At 44.6% G+C, this 23,390-nt stretch overlaps 1 protein-coding gene across 2 annotated transcripts in view; it reads left to right on the forward strand.

The window, feature by feature from the left end:
- Positions 1–23,390, forward strand: part of LOC137438599 (unconventional myosin-VIIa) — a 218,201-nt gene that overhangs the window by 130,128 nt on the left and 64,683 nt on the right. For both annotated transcript variants that reach the window (XM_068133783.2, XM_068133784.2), the window contains exons 31-39: positions 116–233; positions 552–681; positions 4,634–4,800; positions 5,713–5,903; positions 7,023–7,126; positions 9,064–9,227; positions 21,319–21,472; positions 21,589–21,732; positions 21,847–21,952. In XM_068133783.2, the coding sequence (XP_067989884.2) occupies positions 116–233; positions 552–681; positions 4,634–4,800; positions 5,713–5,903; positions 7,023–7,126; positions 9,064–9,227; positions 21,319–21,472; positions 21,589–21,732; positions 21,847–21,952 (1,278 nt within the window). The remainder of the gene's footprint in view (positions 1–115; positions 234–551; positions 682–4,633; positions 4,801–5,712; positions 5,904–7,022; positions 7,127–9,063; positions 9,228–21,318; positions 21,473–21,588; positions 21,733–21,846; positions 21,953–23,390) is intronic.

Raw genomic sequence — 23,390 nt, forward strand, 5'->3', positions numbered from 1 at the left:
GGATCCAAGATTCACATTCCAACGAAACTGTGTTGATTTGTTCCTTGACAGTGATAAACACAATGGTTTTCTTTTCTTTTACATCTTTATTGGAACGGTTTATGTGTCTCCCCAGGCCACATACAAAGTAAAAAATGTGGATCCTCAGAAGATAAAGGAAAACCTCGTGACTTTTGCACGAGTGAAGTGGCCGATAAGGTTTTCCCGTTTCTTTGAGATCTACAAGATGTCTGGTAGGGTGGAATGCTTTTCCAGTTTGGGATTTTGGAAGAGATGTGGTAGGGAGTGTGTGTGTGTGTGTGTGTGTGTGTGTGTGTGTGTGTGTGTGTGTGTGTGTGTGTGTGTGTGTGTGTGTGTGTGTGTATGTGTGTGTGTGTTCGGAATGGTGGGGGATTGCTGTTCAAAACTAATTAATGTGGCTGAGAAGAGTAACATAAGGAAGCAAATTAGTGAAGACGAGGTTTGTACGAGAAGAAGAAAGTCATTTATTGGGTGAAGTAAGATATGTAAAACCTTAAAATGGTGTATTTTCTTTTTTGACATCTTCACAGATTCTGGAATCACAGAGGTAAACCTGATTGCAGCTCTGGACTGGCAGGGTCTCTGCCTACTCGATGCAGACGAGAATGTCAGTCGGAAGTTGACATTCCCTGAGATTATCACTGTCGCCACAGAGAGAAGGTGTGCCATTTTAATCGACAATTTAATAAACTAGTACACCCACTCCGAGACCTATTGGAGCGGCAGGAAGTGTCATGCCGTTATACGCCTTGAGGTGTATAGATTATAGTAGATCTAGGCTCTGGTCTGTGGTGGACACGATAAGCATATAATACCTCAAGGATGTCGGGTTTCCTCCAGATTTCTTTCGGTTTAGTGTTAAACAGCAGCATAGTGACTGTTTAAAAAGGTAATCAAAGGTGTTTGTGGTTTATGGTTTTTTTATTTTATTTCTGGTACTCCTCAACGGTTGGGCAGAAATTCACCAACCTGGGTAATTACGAGCACCACGTCGCAAGAAGGTGCAAGAGCAGTGAAAATTTGCCCTGGCCTCCTTACGCAGGATCAAAAAGTCCAATTTTTTTTTTTTTTTTTTTTTTTTTTTTTGTATACAAGATCGAGGCTCGTGAAAGAGCGAACATTAATCACACAGAAAGACAAACCGACACATAAAACATATAACATCGGGAGCGGTAGACAAGATGGGCACATCTTGTCTACCGCCCAAGATGGGCACAATACCTAAAAATGAAATTACGGGCACATTTTAAAACATTTTTCAATAAAACTTTAAATATGCAATCGACGTTGGGGAATGAAGGCATGAAATATGTAACTTTTTTTTTAGATTTGACTTCCGGCTAATTCCCCATATCCAGTGGAACTTTTTGCCTTCTTCAACTTTGCCTTAGATGGGAAGCTTCTTGATTTGGGATGGCACGTCATTGACCTCGCTGTCAGATTGTTTCCCCTTCTCCCTCACATGTTTCTATTTGTTGTTGTTGTTTGGTTTGTTCCTTTCCTGTTGTTGTTTGGTTTGTTCCTTTCCTGTTGTTGTTTGGTTTGTTCCTTTTCTGTTGTTGTTTGGTTTGTTCCTTTTCTGTTGTTGTTTGGTTTGTTCCTTTTCTGTTATTGTTTGGGTTGTTCCTTTTATATTGTTGTTTGGTTTGTTCCTTTTCTGTTGTTGTTTGGTTTGTTCCTTTTCTGTTGTTGTTTGGTTTGTTCCTTTTCTGTTGTTGTTTGGTTTGTTCCTTTTCTGTTGTTGTTTGGTTTGTTCCTTTTCTGTTGTTGTTTGGTTTGTTCCTTTTCTGTTGTTGTTTGGTTTGTTCCTTTTCTGTTGTTGTTTGGTTTGTTCCTTTTCTGTTGTTGTTTGCTTTGTTCCTTTTCTGTTGTTGTTTGGTTTGTTCCTTTCCTGTTGTTGTTTGGTTTGTTCCTTTTCTGTTGTTGTTTGGTTTGTTCCTTTTCTGTTGTTGTTTGGTTTGTTCCTTTTCTGTTGTTGTTTGGTTTGTTCCTTTTCTGTTGTTGTTTGGTTTGTTCCTTTTCTGTTGTTGTTTGGTTTGTTCCTTTTCTGTTGTTGTTTGGTTTGTTCCTTTTCTGTTGTTGTTTGGTTTGTTCCTTTTCTGTTATTGTTTGGGTTGTTCCTTTTATATTGTTGTTTGGTTTGTTCCTTTTCTGTTGTTGTTTGGTTTGTTCCTTTTCTGTTGTTGTTTGGTTTGTTCCTTTTCTGTTGTTGTTTGGTTTGTTCCTTTTCTGTTGGTGTTTGGTTTGTTCCTTTTCTGTTGTTGTTTGGTTTGTTCCTTTTCTGTTGTTGTTTGGTTTGTTCCTTTTCTGTTGTTGTTTGGTTTGTTCCTTTTCTGTTGTTGTTTGGTTTGTTCCTTTTCTGTTGTTGTTTGGTTTGTTCCTTTTCTGTTGTTGTTTGTTTTATTCCTTTTCTGTTGTTGTTTGGTTTGTTCCTTTTCTGTTGTTGTTTGGTTTGTTCCTTTTCTGTTGTTGTTTGGTTTGTTCCTTTTCTGTTGTTGTTTGGTTTGTTCCTTTTCTGTTTGTGTTTGGTTTGTTCCTTTTCTGTCGGTGTTTGGTTTGTTCCTTTTCTGTTTGTGTTTGGTTTGTTCCTTTTCTGTCGGTGTTTGGTTTGTTCCTTTTCTGTTGTTGTTTGGTTTGTTCCTTTTCTGTTGTTGTTTGGTTTGTTCCTTTTCTGTTGGTGTTTGGTTTGTTCCTTTTCTGTTGTTGTTTGGTTTGTTCCTTTCCTGTTGTTGTTTGGTTTGTTCCTTTCCTGTTGTTGTTTGGTTTGTTCCTTTTCTGTTGTTGTTTGGTTTGTTCCTTTCCTGTTGTTGTTTGGTTTGTTCCTTTTCTGTTGTTGTTTGGTTTGTTCCTTTTCTGTTGGTGTTTGGTTTATTCCTTTTCTGTTGTTGTTTGGTTTGTTCCTTTCCTGTTGTTGTTTGGTTTGTTCCTTTTCTGTTGGTGTTTGGTTTGTTCCTTTCCTGTTGTTGTTTGGTTTGTTCCGTTCCTGTTGTTGTTTGGTTTGTTCCTTTTCTGTTGTTGTTTGGTTTGTTCCTTTCCTGTTGTTGTTTGGTTTGTTCCTTTTCTGTTGGTGTTTGGTTTGTTCCTTTTCTGTTGTTGTTTGGTTTGTTCCTTTCCTGTTGTTGTTTGGTTTGTTCCTTTCCTGTTGTTGTTTGGTTTGTTCCTTTTCTGTTGGTGTTTGGTTTGTTCCTTTTCTGTTGTTGTTTGGTTTGTTCCTTTTCTGTTGGTGTTTGGTTTGTTCCTTTTCTGTTGGTGTTTGGCTGTTCCTTTTCTGTTGTTGTTTGGTTTGTTCCTTTTCTGTTGGTGTTTGGTTTGTTCCTTTTCTGTTTCATCCACACGTTCTCCTTCTTCTGGCCGTGATTCAGCTTGGTTGCAGCCTGTTCACCCCATGTGTTCTTCTGCCCCTCCCCTTCATCTCACTTTCACTCTCAGCTCCACGATGTGACTGGTGTTTCTGCTCTCCATTTTGTTCCAATCCATTCTGCTCTATCTCTTCCATGAGCCTCGACCATTTATACAAAATAAACTTTAAAAACCCAAAACATCGATGGTGATGTACCCTCGTCCTTCATTCTCATGCAAGAAAACTTACGTTAACCAACTAAACGATACATGTTCATTAGCCCCCATGGACTTATTCCGAAACGGGGGTTTATGGATTTGGTCTCATCCGTCCGTCTGTGCATCCGCAACCATATCTTGGAAATGTATAGACAAATTTTGTTCCTACTTGGCACAAAGACAACACATGATGGTATGCCTATGCATATCATTTTGTTTCGCGATGCGATCAAAGATGGCCGACTAGCGGCCATTTTAGTTGTAAAAAACCCATGTTTAACACGTCCTCAACCTTTTCTTGGACATGCATTTACCGATCTTGTTCAATCTTGGCACATAGATAATAATGAATGATGGGTTACATATGCGCGTCATTATTTTTCGAGATCAAATCCAATATGGCCGATTGGCAGCCATTTTGTTACTTAAACGTGTCCCCAACCATTTATTGAAGATGCATGATCTGATTGTGTTCAAACTTGGCACAAGCACAGCACATGACGGTATATAGGTGCACTTCACTTTATTTTGTGATTGATCAAAGATGGCCGACTGGTAGTTTGGCGGCCATTTTAGTTGTAAAAAAAACCCGATATTGACCACGTACTCAGCCATTTCTTGGAGATGCATTTACCGATCTTGTTCAAATTTGGCACACAGATAATGAATGGTGGGTTACATATGCACGTCATTTTTTTCGACATCAGATCCAAGATGGCCGACTTGCGGCCATTTTTTTACTTAAATGTGTCTCTCCAACAATTTCTCAGACATGCATGGTCCGATTTTCTTCAAACTCGGCACAAAGGCAATACATGAGTATACATATGCAGATTTTGTTTTGTCATCTGACCAAAGATGGCCGACTGACAACCTTTAACTCCATCCAGCAAAATTACTAAAACCACTGTGGGGGTTATGATATATTAGTATATTACGTCTTTTTCTTCTTGTTTTTATGCATAGTTAACTCAACACTTCATGTTTATTTATGACTTCCATTTTTTTTGTCAATTTTTTAACAATCCCCTTTGCCCTTGTGTTGGCCCCAAAGGGGTGAGTTGCAAAGACAGAGTCTCCAGATTTCCACTCTGCGAGGTTCTGAGCTAGTGCTACTCTCTACTTCGGCAGCTGAGCTACACGAGCTGCTGGTGATGCTACTTGAAGGCCTGAAAAAGCGTTCTCGATATGTTGTGGCCCTGGAACGTAGCTCCAGAAAAGGTGAGCTCATTCTTCCATACCTCCATTGGTTATTTTGCATTTTCTTAACCTTCTTCCTCTCCATCTTTCTTTCCTCCTTTTCATGTAGTAGTGAACAATATTCCCACTTCACAGCATGGGTAACCAAGCGGATCTAAATGACTTCATAAAGGGGATACAGCTATCATTGTAAGAAATGTCTAAACAGATAAAGGTATTTATTGAGACTGTCTCACATCTACTTTCAATGAAATGACAGTAAAAAGCTTAAATGACATAACAGGGAAGGTTTCCATGGGTGAGAAGTAATCTTGAACAGGTTATCATTTGACCTCGTGGTACTGGTATGTTTTCTGGAGTTAAATATGTACAGTTGTCATATTCATTGCAATGTGCATACCCATTCCATAAAATATATTTTTTAGCATTTATGAATAACAGGTTGAAACTAGAACGGCACTCGGTAGAGAGTATACCTCCGCCAGGCTGAACAGTTTACGTTTTGTATCGCACTGATAGGCCGGATCTGGATTCGGACCTGAACTAAAATCGAATCGGCTTGATTACAAGTTTGATTACAATGAGAAACAAAATGAGAGATCGATTACAATTAGAGACAATAAAATCAAGTCTAAATGAGAGTTGATTCAGAAGTTATACAACTGTGGTTGGCAAAGACAGTTTGATTTGACAATCCACTAAACCCAATTATTGTGTCTATGTAAATGAATATGGTATAGCGCCCCCTGGTGGGAATGGGTATTGCAAGTCAACAAAATGTACAAACTCTTAGCATGAAAACAATAGGCCTCGTAGAAGTGGTGGAACCAACCTTTCCGTAAGGACAGGTTCTTTGCTAATTGTATTTAATCAGCAGTGTTTCTGTTATGATCGTTATTGGGGAAATTGATTTGTCTTGTTTCTTGCTTGAAGTTGCCTCAGATACAAGCCTGCTGGCCTACCAGAAAGGAGACCTGATTCAGCTGGATGGGGAGACAGGTGGTGACCTAGACGGTGTCAGCTGGGGTCACGGAATCAACGAGCGTACAAAAAGCAAGGGGTCTTTTCCCACAGACGCGTTCTTCATTCTACCTGTTCTGGAAAGACCTTCGTCTGACATTCTGGTCAGTTTAATCCTGTATGGCTTCTCAATCGACAGAAATTCCAACTGATTGCAAGAATAGTTTAATCAGTTTTCACCCCTCAGCCCAATGGGCTAAGGGGTATTGTCGTCATCGGCGTCGTCCGGGCGGGCGGGCGGGTGTCCGTCAACTTTTGGTTTCCGTCAATTTCGAGCAGAACGACTTGTCCGATTAAATCCATGTTTGCAGTGTGTGTTGGGGTTGAGTAGAGGAAGGTTCATGGGTGCACTGCGATTTTCAATATGGCCGCCACGGCAGCCATCTTGAAATTGGTTTCCGTCAATTTTGAGCAGAACGACTTGTCCGATTAAATCCATTTTTGCAGTGTGTGTTGGGGTTGAGTAGAGGAAGGTTCATGGGCGCGCTGCGATTTTCAATATGGCCGCCACGGCAGCCATCTTGAAATTGGTTTCCGTCAATTTCAAGCAGAACGGCTTGTCCGATTAAATCCATTTTTGCAGTGTGTGTTGGGGTTGAGTAGAGGAAGGTTCATGGGCGCTAAATGGGTTAATGGGTTCATGGGCGAAAATTTCATTACTTGCAGTTCCTACTCGGTATACAACTTCGCTTCAATTAACAAATTATCATCAATGCTTCCTTTCACCATGCATAGGCTGAGGGTTTACGCCCACTTTGCGGTGCTATTTATTGACATATGTTGATGAAACATTTTGTAAAAGTTGAAAAACACTCAAAGAATGTTACTTTACGTTTTGCAAAGAGACTCGAAAATATTACATTACATTGTTGTGTTTTGTTTATCTCTTTTGAGTTACTTTTTTATGAAGGTAAATTTTGAAAGAAAGGGTTGAGATTGGATTCGATTTTAGGGAAAAATACGAGACAACATATATTCTTCATTGAAGTTTTGGTGTAATACTTGTTGTAAAATAAATAAGTTTAAATGAGACGTTGAATTCCAAGTTATGCACATAAAAGAAGAGGAAGAATAAGTGCATCATTCTGGTTGATTTTAAGATAATAATGAGAACATCATAAATAAAGCATCCATCAGTTGGAATCCCATCAGAACTTTATTGTCTTCCTAGAATCCAATAAAGTAAGTTGATGTTCTCTCCTCATGGGATTGTTTCGAACCAGGATTTGTTCACCAATACTCCAGAAGCAAACTGCAAGAGGGAAAACACTATGAAGAACAAAGAGATGTTCTACACCCTGGAAGAATATTCCCATGAACATTTCCGGTAAGGATATCCAACTCGTGAGCGCAAAGTATAATGTTAAGAATCCGAACTTTTAGCTTTCGAATTCAAATACCAAATGCAAGTTGTATACATCACATGCAGTGTGCAGTTGAAGACTGTCATGGAGGCCTCAATAATAATTTGTTTCTCAGCAGTACATATGGCTGGCGGAATGGTGTAGACTCTAGAGGTATACACATTCGACTCTAAGCTGTCTATCCTGGGTATGAATCCTGACCCAGTAAACTGTCATCCCGGTGTTTCACAGGCAGGTTGATTCATCAATGTCTGTGCCGTCCCTCGGTTGGACGTAAAACTGGGCGTACCATCTGCTGGCATTAGTTGGTGGATGTAAAAGATCCCATGGCCTCCTTCGCAAAGAGTAGGCTCCAGCAACCTGGCCAACTTCCAAATTCCTGCCCTGACTTCCTGTGTCGGAGTGGCGACTCATCCTGGAATGGATTGTAAACCTAAACATAGAAATTGTTTTGGAGCACAGACCTCTGCACAGGGTGGCCTGAAATTCGATATACCCCTCCCCAGTAGACCATTCGTTATTAAACTCTTTTAATAAACTCATTGTATTGTACAGTACTTACAATAATTAATCAGTCATTGTATCTGTATGATGGTAACATTTGAATAATAATTATAACATGCTATTTGAAGTAAAAATATTGATTGCTTACTTTTCTTCACTTTGAAACAAAAGTGTTTCTTAACCTCCTTGTTATTGTAAGAAAAAGGGCTCAATGTTTTAACCTTCTCATTTTGTGAACTAGTGGGCCTGTTGGTTCGTTGTACTAAATTTTCATTGGCCTTCACGGCCTTATACATACCTGCCTGCCAGACTCAGGAGGGGTCTTTTGAGTCCTCTGGGTCTTTTGGGTCGTCGGGAACCTTTGGGCCCAGGGGACTTTTGGGTCATCTGTGTCTTTTGGGTCGTCAGAGACTTTTGAGCCTCAAGTGTTAAAGGGTCTTCCAAGGTCTAAGGGGTCTCAGCAGTCTGAAGGGTTAAAAGGTACATTCAAATAGTACGTAATTAATTAATCGACGTCAAAAAGTATGCCTCACGCACACACACACACACACACACACACACACACACACACACACACACACACACACACAGTACACACACACACACAGTACACACACACACACACACACACAAACACACAGTACACACACACACACACACACACACACACACACACACACACACACAGTACACACACACACACACACACACACACACGCATGCACGCACCCACACACAACTCATCCATTTATAGTAGAAAATAGGTTAATCCTGTTTTCTCACAAAACGAGGAGCTGTACTCTAGGCCCCCCGCCTCTTGGGTGGTATGAGAAATAGATCTGTGTAATATGAAAGCTAAATCTAGAACAGTTTTTGAAATATCATGTGCACAAACCACGTTACTGAGATCGTTGCCATGGCAACAGATTTTAGCCAATCACAGCTGTGATTTAATCAGTTTGAGGTAATATCATGAGGACTAGATATCTGTAATATGAAAGCTAAATGTTTAACGGTTTTTGGAATATTGTGTACACAAGAGTACATGGACGGACAATCGGTCGGACGGACAGAGCTCATTTTATTGCTGCCCTCCCCCAACCCGTCCTCTCCCCGTCTCCGGCCTTGTTAGAAGGGCAGGGGAGAAAAATGGGTTAACATTTCTGAAAATCCATGGAAAATGGGGGTTGTTTTCAAAATCACGGACATATTTTGGTCAGTGACACCACCGGGCTTCTCGGGCATATAACCACCAGTTTTCAACTCATTCCGTCCAGCGGTTCAGGAGTGCATAGAATGCAAACACACAAACACCCCACAAATGGCACTCCTCAAATTATCGTATGATATTGCTTCTCTACCTCTCTTATAAATTTGTTTATTTAATGGTGTGCAGTTTGCCGGCGCCAGGGACGGTCTTGGGAACTATTTCGGCAGCAGGACGTCCACGGCGGAAGGACCATCCCTGGTCGTGTTCACGTGAGCCCATCGTGCAGCCTTTGCTGAAATCCTTAGTTCTGGGGGAAAATACTGCCAAGGATGCTTGCCAGGTCTTCACCGATATCCTTGGTTCACCTCATCCAGAAAAAAACAATTAATTGTGTGTCTCTGTTGTTTCTTCTAATTGTTTTTACCTGGGATGTGTCGCAGGTCTACAACAACGCCGCATGGTTGTTGTTGTTGTGGTTATTATCGGGGTCGATTTTTGAAATGTGCACCCACTGGTTTGACAACTTCCGGACCGCTCCCACATGTCTCTTGACTCCACCCACAATGGCACCCAGACGAATCCGGGCCACCATCTTGGTTTTATGGTGGGCCTAAGGCATCAGGCCTGTAGGCTTCTGTTGATTATACACTGCCCGGGTTTGATGCGTCACATTTCCATTGGCTTTGTTTGGGTCGAGTGTTAAAATAAGTTAGTCAGGATGAGGGACCCCGAAAAAATATAATCATATGTCGAATAGAAACTATTAGTAGGCTAAGGTTTAATCATGTCTGTCAGCATGCACGGTATTCGCCTCCCTAAAAAATAACGTGACGTAATCTTTGAATGGCCCCATATTGGGGTTAAACAATCGGTGACCAGGACGCACTGAGCAACCTCATTAACGAGCAAGGACCTCGATACATCCTGACATCAAATATAACACAGGGAAGGTGACACATGTACTGCACTGAAAAATTTGCAGGAAAACTGAAATTAGTGAAACAGTACTCCGAGGACATTCACATGGAATTTGGCCCAGATAAGTGTGCCACGTGCACATTCGTACAAGGTAAACCTACGGAAACAGACAACATAAAAATCGACAAAAATACAACAACACAGTATCTCGACAACGAAGAATCATACAAACTAGCCGAAACCCGTGGAACATCCACAGAAGGGAGGATGTGGTGTATGGATAGAGTGTACCATTATGGATGGCATAGGGGAGCGCTCATGGGATCTTCTTCTTCCGTTAAGCTCCAATTTTTTCTCTTTAAGTTAAGTCCAATCAGTCCTCTCTGCTCGAAGTGCTCAGGCCATGCCTTCCCGCCCTCATACTTTTATTTCCGTTTGGTGTCGAAAGAGATTGACATATCGTTCGTCTGTTTCAGCTCGTTATCTTTAAGCTTCCTTACGTCTTGCCACCTGCTACACCTCTCTGAGTTACGAGGATTTATGCAACGCACCCCGAGTATCGCAACGTCACTCCATTTAACTTTATTAAAATGACGATAAAGACGTTTCCTTAGATATCCTAATTTAAAATGTTCAAGGGAATAGAAAGACCATTTGGTTCACACCACCCATGTTCACACCACTCGACTGTCCAATCAGCCGACGGCTCGCTTCGCCTTCGCCCAGCAGACGCCAATACGATGGCATTGTAAGATGGCGTCGTATCGGCAGTTAATCGGATGCTTTTGGGCCCCAACGTCGGCTAATTCAGATTTTTCGAGTATGGCTGTATGTGATAAACAAAGAGCGCGGTTCGTAGATCGTAAATCCATGAGTGCCGTGGGCATCGGGTCACTGGGTGCGGCGTAAAAGGGATAACAAAGTCGAGTCCTTACGGTATTATTATATAGATACCTCTGAGTAGAAGAGGGCCACCAAATATGTCACAAACAAATGCTCAAAACAATTACCAAAGAATACGTGTTATCTCCAAACATGGATGGGACCTACCTCGTCTCAAAGTATCCACCTCCATTGCCAGTGTGTAGGTGTGTGTATGCAGGGGTGTCGAGAGCCAGCATGGGCCCCAGGGCAAACAACCTCGGGGCCATCCGGTTGATTAAAGTGTATCGTGTAAGGTAGAGATTTGCCCTGTAAGGTAGACACTCTACACACGATTTAATAACACCCGGTCAGAAATCAATAACTTCCACACCAGTCAGGGCAAATCTCTACCTTACACGATACACTTTAATCAACCGGATCACTCTAAAAATGACATTCAAATCTCTGCCATTGAATCAATCACAAATCGATCACACACCACGATTCTGAAACGTGAGTCCTTTTGGATACATAAACTTCAGACAAAAATCCCTCATGGCATAAATTTTGATGATTAAAGAATGTTCCTACATCAACCCAATCAAATCATTAACCGTAACCCATTCATTCATTCATTCATTCATACATTCACCCATTCATCCATTCTACCTTTATATGTCATTTATATAAATATATAAATATATTATATGAATATAAATGGTATATGAATATATGCTTGTGTGTTTATGTATGTATGTATCTCTATATTTGTATATGCATGTGCACCGGAACTGTAACGCGAACGGTAACTGTAAGCTGCGCTTCACTTCCGTTGAACTTGGGGCCGGTGACTGAGCTTTGGCGTGGCTCTTCCTTTTGTATGCATTTTCTACACATATCACACATCTTACACACATATCACTATACATAATTGTCTGATATACATTTCTGTTGTTTCTGTAGACTAAGAAGAAGACCTTTGTTGGTCGAAAGCTTGTCAAATTAAGGATCGACGTCCTGAAGCTACGTCCGCGTCTGATTTAACCTGCCGATTATTTATTTAATGCAAATGAGATGCCCTGCTCGTACTGTGGAGTTTCTACTATTTCTCACAGTTACATATATATATATATATATGTATGTATATATATATATATATATATATATATATATATTGTTACGGACACGACTTAGATGTTGCTTGACCGAGCGGAATGGCCGCCGTGTTCGCACAGGTTACCCGATTACACTCGAACGTTGGCCGAATCGCGCTATGCTAAATCAATGAAGGAAAGGACACAACGGCTGGGTTAAAATGACACGACACCAAGGGTTCAGTTCTCAAGACCTCCGGAGGAAGTTATATTAGTTCGGAACGTTCAGATTACAGGGATGAGAGGTACAGCATAGTAAGATAGGCACTTAATTACGGTCTTATAATAGCCCCGACAGACGACAGATAAACAGTACAAAACTGACTCACACGGGGATTGATGGCAAGGAAAGCGGGTAGTCGATGGCTCAAGGTGCACCTTGGCTCAGGGACAGAATCGACCCGGTCCGGTCCAGTAGATGCGGGGAGGTCGCTCAGCGCTCGGAGGTCGCGACTTGTCTCTTCTTCAAGCTCGGGGCGCATCTGACCTCACGTCCGGTAAGTGGCTGCGCATATCCGGCGGGGAGTGACACGCCCTCGGCTAGTTAGCTCCGCCCCAGATGGAATCGGTCCGCCCTTCTTATTGGGTGCGGGGGGGGGGGGTCCGCCCTTCTTATTGGGTGCGGGGGGGTTACCGGGCTCCGCCCTTGATGAGGAGCTGACAGTGAGCCCCTTCGTGGTAACCCCGTTGGAGCGCATGGTCAATGGCGGCTAACCAAGCCGATGTGAGGACGCACACTCCCCGCACGCCGCGTCCCTCTGTTGTTGTAGTTGTTGTTGTAGTTGTTGTTGTAGTTGTTGTGGGGAAGATGGGAGGAGGTATGGGGAGGTCCTAAACTCACTACTGGTGCCATACGATCACATTCTGGTGCAACGAAGAGTCAGAATTAATGGAAACGAGTCCTTAACTGACATAGACTAAGAATAACTAGCAAGATGTCCGAAAGTTGTCTACGTGAGATGCGGTGGACCTGGGCGCGACATTTAATGGGGGAAAAAGGGGAAGGTCGGTTCTACAGAGTGTTATTTACAGGCAATGGGACTAGGGAATGGGGGATTGGGGATAGTTGGGGAGTATTGGGGAAATAGGGGAATATTTACAAGCGGATATGGAGGCCAAATGCCATATCCGCAACATTGCACCCTTCTCTACCCTCGGGGCGTCCCGACCCGATAAATTTTTACCTATTTTAGTGTGGCACTCAGATGTAGTTCCCTCTACTATTAACTCTACCCTGAGTGCGACAGTTTTACAGATATTCACAAATGAGTAAATATGTCCCCCTGCGACGTTGCACCCTTCTCCTCTCAGAAACACACCCACAGGATAACCGAATCGCGGAAAGAATTCGCAAACTAAACATACAGCCGGTAGGGAGCATTATTTACAAGACTACGCTGCTATTTACACTACGATCCAGGACCTGTTTTTGGAGGAACACATGCAGATGTTATGCATAGAGAGAGCACGCATGCCAGCATCGATACACCAACCCACGAGTGCTCTGTGGCCTTACGGCCTTTAATAATGTGCAGAGCACCCCTTCCAAGCACCAAAAGCACCACCCCATCATGTACAGTCAGCACCATCCGGTGCACCAATAAAGTGTCTATAAATCACGGTGTGGTGTCGCAGCCGGCTGATGGTCTGCCGCTGGTCTTGCCTTCGTGTGGTGCACTTGGCCTTCTTACTGCTTTCAAAAATAAAGAAAGGCGCCAACCGCGTCCATTTCTTATTGTGGCCGTCAGGGGGCCAACTATTAGTGGTTCACCTGTTTGGCATAGGTGCCACGTTGACCCAGAGGTCCATCAATGGGTGGTGCTTGGCCGCAACAGAACTGCGGTCCATGGTGGGCGGCCACAAACATTGCGGTCCATATGGTGTATCGATCCAGGCAGCAAGCAGCGAAAGTGCAGGCCCACAACTGCGGAGCCAGCACCTCTCTCTCCTCTCTCTCTGCCCCAAAGCCAGATCCTCGGAGGTGGGAGACAAAAGAAAAGACAAGTGAGTAAGGTGGTAAGGGCGCAAAAGTGCACGCAATACAAGATGATGCACACTGGGGGCACATGGGAACCAGGTGAGACAGGTACGTTCCTACCGTACGCCCCCCCCCCCACCAGGTAACCTACATGGCCCCTCCCTTACCCCTTACTGCATCCACAAAACACAACACTACCCATAAACATCTATTTTACAAATCAACAAACGTCCCTACTGTCTTCCCCGTTCCTCCCATAAACCAAATTCGTCTTCTCTCCCTCCTAACCAATCAAATTTGCCATTTCCAACTCTCATCACAATTTGCCATCTCCAACTCAACATCATAATTTGTCATCACCAATTCATCATCAGTCCCTCCTAAGGAGGGAGAGATGGAATCACCCCAATGTCTCATCCACGTCGTGATGCGTCTCACAAATCCACACAGCAATTCTCCTTCCTGCAACACAAACAAAGAAAACACAGGTGTGGAGTCATCATCATCACCTCAGGTAAGTGGCTGCGTATGGTGCGACAGGTTCATCAATCCTAACTATTTCCTAAATGACTTTAACAACTTTACATTACCCGGGGTCTTTCCCTGCCAATCCATTGGCCAACTTACACTATGGGTTCTAAAAACCAATTCCCATTGACCAACTTGTGGTGCTTTTCAATTTGGGGTCTCACTCCCCCGATTCATCTCCCGGTGCCCTCGCACAATTTCTGGGCTGTGGCGTGTACCTCTCCCAGCGGGTCTACCCACCTGCACACCTCCACCACTGCAGTTGCCTCCGAGCTTACCTGCTCCTTACCCTAACCTAACTACCTGGGGAAGGCCCTCTGGCGCTCTCCCCACTCGGTGCCCTCTCTGGCACTGGGCTACCCGGGTCCGTCCTCCGGATACTCGGGCCCCACTGACACTAACGGCTCCCAGAGCCCACCTGCGGCCTCACCTGGCCGACATCCTCACAGTGGTGGAGTGCCCAACCAACTACACACACTAACAGGCTACACGCCCAGCCATTTCCACAACACTAATGCACCCATCCACAATACCATTCTGCAACCGCACCACAAATGCCAATATCCAACCACAATTTACCTATACCCTCTACCTAACACTTACACTACCCGCCCCGGGTACTCGTGAAAGGGGTCCACTCTTCCCCCATCCACACCTTCGCACCATGCACACCACTCCGTACCACTTACTCCAACTCTCTCCACACCACTCATTCTCTGCTCCATGTATTCCACACACCTGTACTTGCACACCTGTGCTCTCACACCTGGTGCCACCTGCACCCTTCTCTCCCCAAGCGCATTCGCGCTGATCCACAACACTCACTACTCATCCACTGCTCCACACACCTGTCCAGTTCTCACACAGCATCATCTCAGCTAACTACTCCCCTCTGAAACTTGCGCTTCCCAGTCGTCCCTTTAAACTATTGCGCTCCCTCGTCATTATCATCCACACTAATCTACCTGCGTCCCCACTACAGGTATCAGTCACTAACTAACTTAACGTTACCTAATGTCAATCTCTTCTAGATCCCTACACACAATATAACCTAACCCACCCGGGCTAGTTTTCACTGCCATACACCCCATAAGCTATTGCTCCTTTGCCCCACTATGGGAAGGGTGGCAGGGATGCCCCCCTTACCCACCGGGCCCATCGCTCATCAATCCCCCAGTCCTCTGGCACTAATAAGCCCCCCTTATTCAGAGGTACTGGGTCCCGCCTCGGCATCTAAAGCCGAGGCAATCCACGGGGGCGCCTGCTCGCCGGTGTAAGGTCTTATCCGGTCGGCGTGGACGATCCGAGGGAGGGCTCGTGGCCCCATTTTGATCTTAATGACCACGTCACAGATTTGCGACAGGACGACTCCCGGGCCTTGCCAGGGGGAGGTGAGCTTTGGGCACCTTCCCTTCCGCCTCCGGGGATTAAAGAACCAAATCTTCATCCCCGGAGCGTATTGACTCCCCTGGCTCCGGTCGTCGTACCTGCGCTTCATCTTTTCCCCCGCCAGATGGAGTTGGCGGCGGGCGAAGGCATGGACTAGCTCCATGCCTTCCTCTAGGTGACGTGCGTACCCCTCCCTCGGCGGGTTAACCACTGTGTCTGGCACGGGACCGCATAGCAAGTCGGCGGGAGCCCGTAACTCCCGCCCATACATAAGCAACGCTGGACTGCATGCGGTGGCCCCGTGCTGGCTGGTTCGGTAGGCCATAAGCAAATAAGGGAGATGTTCGTCCCAGTCATCCTGACGGGTGGCGGTGAACAGTGCCAGTTGTTGTATCAATGTTCTGTTGAACCGTTCCACCATCCCGTCAGATTGTGGCCGCAAGGGCGTGGTTCTTGTTTTCCGAATTGACAGGAGACTGCACACATCTTTTAGCAATTTGCTCTCAAAATTTCGTCCCTGGTCGGTGTGCAACTCCTGTGGAATCCCATGCCGGCACACAAATCCTTCCACGAAGGCCTGCGCTACCACCCCTGCTTCTTGGTTGGGGAGGGCGTAGGCCTCCGGCCACTTGGTGAAGTAGTCCATCACAACGAGGATGTACTTATTACCTAGGCGGGTGCGGGGTAGTGGGCCTAGGATATCCATGGCCACCCGCTCTAGGGGGGCCCCCACCTGGTGTAATTGAAGGGGGGCCCTCATCCTCCGTGCTGGTCCCTTTTTGGCAGTACAGGCGTCGCATCTCCGACACCAGTCCTGTATGTCGCGCCCCATATTCACCCAATAAAACCTCCGGCGTACCTGCGATGTCGTCTTTGTCCTGCCCAAATGGCCGCCGGGGCGGGTACCATGCACCTGTTGCAATATATCGGTCTTAAATTTATTTGGGACTACCACCAGCCAGGAAGTTCTATCAGAGGGAACCTCCACCCACTTGCGATACAAGATGTTATCCTTCAATTCCAGGGTCTGCCACTGAGCCCAATATGCCTTAGTTTGCGCCCCGAGGGGGGTGACCTCTTCCCCCTTTGGTCTATGCCCCAATTTGACCCAATTGAACACTGGCCCCAGGACAGGATCCTCCTGCTGGGCCGTGCTCCATGCCAAAGTTCCGAATTCCTCATCCGGTTAATGAGCACATCATCTGATCCAAACACAGACTTTGGACCAATTCTTTCATCTCCTCTTTTATCTCTTTCTTATCCCCTCTCCGTCGCTTCTTAATTTCGCTCACCCCTTCTTCCACTTCTTCTAATTTCTGCTTCACCTCTTTTATTCCCCGGTACGTCTCCTTTAAGTTCTTCCTCTAACTCCACTTTATTTTTTTCTATGTGGTGCCGCACCTCCCGCTCTTTAACCTCCATCACCTCTACCACCTTGTCCATTTTCCTCGTCAGGTCCTCATGTACCGTCTGACACTCTTTTTTAATTACCCCTACGTCCTTTTTCATCTCCTTCTGTGTCGATTTTAAACCCTCTATTACCGCTGTGTTCTTCTTTACCTGGTCCCCCTTGTAACTTTACAGTCCCCTTTCTCACCTCCTTCTCCATGTGCTCCTTACAGTGCCTCACCTCCTCGCGCACTCCTCCGACCTCCTCACTCACTCCTCTTCTGATCTCCTCTCCCATCACTTGCATCTCCTGCCCAGATGCCACCCTCATCTGCTCCATTTCCTCCCTGTGAGCATCCAGTTTGGTTTCTACCCCCATTCTGACCCCCTCTATCTGCTGCCCCATTTGTTTAACTTCCCTTTCCGCTTGGTCCCTCATGTCCCTCAATTTGCCTTCCATCCTGTCTTCTAACCCCTCTAACCCCTTTTGCATCCCTTCCATTTGATTCTCTTGAGCGGCCATTCTGTTTTCTACCCCCATTAACCCCTCCTGTATTTCCCCTAATCTATTGTCTAATTTCCCAAATTTCTCGTCTAATCCCTTAAAATTATTGTCTAACCCCTCACCGGTACCCCTCGCTTCGTCCCTCATTACCCCCATTTCGTTTCCCATTACCCCTATTTTGCCCTCCAATCGCTCACCCTGAGCTTCTATACTGTTCCCCAACCGCTCACCCAATCGCTCAATTTGGCTCCCCATACTCATCTGTACAGCTGCCTGTAGCTGCGCAATGAGGGCCTGCATGTCAATCGGCTGCATGTTAAAGCCCGTTGATACAGCGGGCTCGGCTACCGCGCGCTCTTGCGAGGCGCCATTTTGCGCGCCCGTAACGTCGGGCGCAACGACGCTATTTTGTGCGTCTGCTACCCTCACTGCTTCGCTCTCCTCACGTCCCTCAATTTGGTCCTGGATCGACCCTACCTCACTCTCTACCGGAACCCAGCCGTCTTGGTTTGCCATAGCGCGACTTTCAAAATTTGGGTTTTTTTTTTTTTTTTGTAAAACACAATCAAATTTCGCCGTTATAATTTCGAGCGCGTAAAACGCGCTCCGGATCGAATTCTACCTCCCAACACCAATTGTTACCCTAGTGGTACAATTGGTGTTCCAAAATTTGGGCCTAACAAATTTAGTCCCAGGTCCGAATCCGACACTCCTGACACCAATTGTTACAGACGCGGTCATACCAAACCGCTCGGTAAACCAACATCCACAACCGCGTCTGTAACAATATATATATATATATATATATATATATATATATATATATATATATATATATATATATATATATATATATATATTGTTGCGGATATGAGGACTGTATATTTTTTTGATTGTGTTGTATTGTGGTAAATTGGTGTGAATTATTATTATTGTTGTTATTGTTATTCGGTGCCTCCTGCCTCCGGAGCTGTGTAAAGATCAAAAGGGCGTTCCATAATTAGTCCACAAGCATACACGTCAGCCAATCATAGAATATCCATGTTCGATAGTTATATCTTATTCTGTGTTTTAGGATAAGGCTGTGTCTCCCATTAATAGAAATACTCCATTGCACCAGTGAAAGAGATGGATTCCCTTCATTCCCACTCCCAAAACTTCCATTCCCATTCCCAAAACCTCCCTTCCAATTGCCTTCCGCATTTTGGGCGGTTTTCTTCAACCACCATTGGCCACGAGGCAGGGTTGGGGAAGAAAGGCGTGTCTCCACCTCGTCATAGAGGGGAGGAGTGAGCCAGCCCCACTCGACCAACCATGAGCCAGGGGTTTGGCTAGAGAGGGCGGAGGAAGAGCGATCGGGGAGGTTCGCAAAGGTTGAGGGGCGGGGGCCTATATAACCCAAGGCAGGGCGTGTCCAAGGGAGATGCGCTTTTACAGAGGAGAGCAGAAGACAGAAAGGCCTTGAGTTGGACTAAGCAAGAGAGGAAGTTGTTGGCCTGGGTGGGACTAAGGACTAAAGAGTCCTGAAGCTTGTGAGGGAAGGAGAGAGAACCCATCACACCAACCTCCACCAAGCTCCGTGTTGGCTCCACCAAGCGTTCACCTCCACCAAGCTCCGCGTTGGCTCCACCAAGCGTTCACCTCCACCAAGCTCCGTGTTGGCTCCACCAAGCGTTCACCTCCACCAAGCTCCACGTTGGCTCCACCAAGCGTTCACCTCCACCAAGCTCCGCGTTGGCTCCACCAAGCGTTCACCTCCACCAAGCTCCGCGTTGGCTCCACCAAGCGTTCACCTCCACCAAGCTCCGCGTTGGCTCCACCAAGCGTTCACCTCCAGCCATCCACCTCCTGCCATTCCTGTCATTCCCCGCGTGAGTCAGTGTCTTGTTTGTTCTGTCCTGGGTATTTAATTAAGTCTGTAGGTAAGCTAAAATTTGCACTGTGTCACCTGCGTCTTATGTGTTGTAAATAAAACTTGATTGCTCCTTTTTGCTTGTGTGTGTAAATAATAAACCCCATTACTCGTCTGTACGTCTTCTCGTTTGATTCCTTTTCCTCTTGCATTGCGTCGTTTTCGTCTTTTCCCCTCATTGAGCAGCTACGGTGCGATACGGCCAAAGTTCTGGGTGAATCGGGTGAGTCAGGGATCCTGTAACGGTCGCGGCAATACCAAACCGCTCGGTAACTAACATCTTAAACCGCGATCTGTAACAATATATATATATATATATATATATATATAAATATATATATATATATATATATATATATATATATATATATATATATATATATATCAGTGTGATTGTCCAGGCCATAACCTTTTTTTGGACTTTTGTCATCAAATTTTCGACAAACTTTTATTATGAGAATATGTAAAAGACTAATTAATAATTGGGTCAAAATGTCAAAGGGCAAAGTCACAGTGACTATAAATAGGCCTTATTAGGCCGTCTGCTGCTGTACAGCACAAGATTGCCGGGTTTTGTAGTCGCTTCCATGTTTCAAATTCATCATCAAATTTCAAATTTTCAACAAACCGTTATGATGAAAATATGAAGGACACTAATGAGTAAATTTAACTTTTTTTTAGAGTCGTTCATCTCATCAAGTTCAGTTCAAGTACAAAGCGGACATGGGAGGGCCTTGCATTTTGAGATGCTTTCTATTTTTTTTATTGCTCTAGAGAAGGCGATCTCAAAGACTGTTCTTCGTAACTTGTTTTTCGTAACTTGTTCTTCGTAACTTGTTCTTCGTAACGTAATTAACGGGGGTAGAAAAGATCAAGGTTTTGGATGGGGGAAGATAAGAGATGGTGGTGAACAGCTGTTTTAAACACCTGGATCTGTGGTTCAATATAAGGGATTGAAGAGAAGAGTGAGGGAGTTTGTTCCAGAGGTGGGAGAAAAGAGGAATGAAAGAGTGAAGGTGAGCAGAGAGTCTTGATTTTGGCAGTTTCACCAGGAAAAGGTTGCTGAGAGATCTTGTGCATCCTGAAGGAATATTTTGGGGACAGCACAGACAGAACTGGGGGAGCTAGTCCAGAGAGGAGTCGGTTGAAGACAGAAAGACCACCAACCTGCCTGCGGTGAGCGTGTGAAAACCCCTCAGAATCAGCTTCTTTACGGGAGATTCCAATGATTCTGAAAGCTTTGGTTTCCACAGCGTGAAGCCGAGCTAGGTGTGAGGCAGGAGCACCAGCCCAGAGCAGAGAGCATAACTCCATTAAGCTGCGGATGAAAGGATTGTATGTGGTGATGAGGTCAGAAGTGCCCAGAAAGGACTTTGCACGATGGAGGATGCCCAGTCGGCGACTGGCTTTGGAGGCCAGATTGGAAATGTGTTTTTCCTAGGGAAGATCACGGCAGATAGTGAGACCCAAAAGCTTGAGTGACAGAACTTCTTGGAGAGGATTGTTGAGAAAGTAGGTGGGAGGGATTTCAAATTGGGAAACAGCAATGCGTTATGGTTTTTCGTGAATGAAAATGTGAAACCAGTAAAATGTTGAATGAGATACCTGTGCTGTCCAAATATATACAGCTCTCACGATTATACACTTCTCTCATCTGTAAGTTCATTTGTTTCAATAGCTTTTCAAGTGGGCATGAATTCGTGAGGAATAACCCTGAACCATCTTGAAACACCTCCATATGGTGACAGATTTAAAAAATACTGTTTTGATATCTCAACTGTGGACCTTAATATGTTCCTGCTACCCATCTTAAAGTATGCTGGTGACCATCCCTCACGACAAACCTCCTCTGCAATGGAGTTGGTTCACCAGGTCTTCAATCCTGCAGCTCGGGAAAGCAGCCTGAGGGATGAGATATACTGCCAGATTCTCAAGCAGCTGACAAACAATGGGCTCAAGTGAATTTACTCCATTCCATTTCCTGTTTGCTTTTTCATTCTTAAAAACCACACTTTTGAAAGACTCATGCAGTCACCACATTGAACTTCATACCAACAACATACTTGCCTTACAGATCCAGTGAAGCACGCTGTTTGGAGCTGTTGTGGATCTGTTTAGGTCTATTCCCTCCGAGTTCATCACTTTTACCCCATGTAGAAAAGTTCTTGCAAAGCCGCCAGCACATTACAATGACCAACCGTCTGAAGAGGATCGTACGGTATGACAACAGTCTTCCTTGCAGTTTATCGTATGCTTAACCTTATGGTGCTCTTAAGGATGACAGGGTAAATTACTAATAATGTTGTGGTGGTTTTTTTTGCATCTCAATTAGTGTCGGACCACGGAAGTACCCGCCTCATCACAAAGAAATCATTGCAGCCCAGGAGGCCATTCAAAAGATCGATCATGTTATCATTTTTCCAGATGAATCGGAACAGGTAATATATAAACAGGAAAACTTGGTGTGCGAATCACATCTTCCATTAATTATAATTTTGCAAATGTGGTTCATTTCTGGATGTTTAATTCATTTCTGGATGTTTGGTTCATTTCTGGCTGTGTGGTTCATTTCTGGATGTGTGGTTCATTTCTGGATGTGTGTTTCATTTCTGGATGTTTGGTTCATTTCTGGATGTGTGGTTCATTTCTGGATGTGTGGTTCATTTCTGGATGTGTGGTTCATTTCTGGCTGTGTGGTTCATTTCTGGATGTGTGTTTCATTTATGGATGTTTGGTTCATTTCTGGATGTGTGGTTCATTTCTGGATGTGTGGTTCATTTCTGGATGTGTGGTTCATTTCTGGATGTGTGGTGCATTTCTGGATGTGTGGTTCATTTCTGGATGTGTGGTTCATTTCTGGATGTGTGGTTCATTTCTGGATGTGTGGTGCATTTCTGGATGTTTGGTTCATTTCTGGATGTTTGGTGCATTTCTGGATGTGTGGTGCATTTCTGGATGTTTGGTTCATTTCTGGATGTGTGGTGTATTTCTAGCTGTGTGGTTCATTTCTGGATGTGTGGTGCATTTCTGGCTGTGTGGTTCATTTCTGGATGTGTGGTGCATTTCTGGATGTTTGGTTCATTTCTGGATGTGTGGTTCATTTCTGGATGTGTGGTGCATTTCTGGATGTTTGGATCATTTCTGGATGTGTGGTTCATTTCTGGATGTGTGGTTCATTTCTGGATGTGTGGTGCATTTCTGGCTGTTTGGTTCATTTCTGGATGTGTGGTTCATTTCTGGATGTGTGGCGCATTTCTGGATGTGTGGTGCATTTCTGGATGTGTGGTGCATTTCTGGATGTGTGGTGCATTTCTGGATGTTTGGTTCATTTCTGGATGTGTGGTGCATTTCTGGATGTTTGGTTCATTTCTGGATGTGTGGTTCATTTCTGGATGTGTGGTGCATTTCTGGATGTGTGGTGCATTTCTGGATGTGTGGTGCATTTCTGGATGTGTGGTGCATTTCTGGCTGTTTGGTTCATTTCTGGATGTGTGGCTCATTTCTGGATGTGTGGTGCATTTCTGGATGTGTGGTGCATTTCTGGCTGTTTGGTTCATTTCTGGATGTGTGGTTCATTTCTGGATGTGTGGTGCATTTCTGGATGTGTGGTGCATTTCTGGCTGTTTGGTTCATTTCTGGATGTGTGGTTCATTTCTGGATGTGTGGTGCATTTCTGGATGTGTGGTGCATTTCTGGATGTGTGGTGCATTTCTGGATGTGTGGTGCATTTCTGGATGTTTGGTTCATTTCTGGATGTGTGGTGCATTTCTGGATGTTTGGTTCATTTCTGGATGTGTGGTTCATTTCTGGATGTGTGGTGCATTTCTGGATGTGTGGTGCATTTCTGGATGTGTGTTGCATTTCTGGATGTGTGGT

The sequence above is a fragment of the Myxine glutinosa genome, chromosome 13 (genome assembly GCF_964187855.1).
Source record: "Myxine glutinosa chromosome 13, kmMyxGlut1.1, whole genome shotgun sequence".
NCBI classification, from domain to species: domain Eukaryota; kingdom Metazoa; phylum Chordata; class Myxini; order Myxiniformes; family Myxinidae; genus Myxine; species Myxine glutinosa.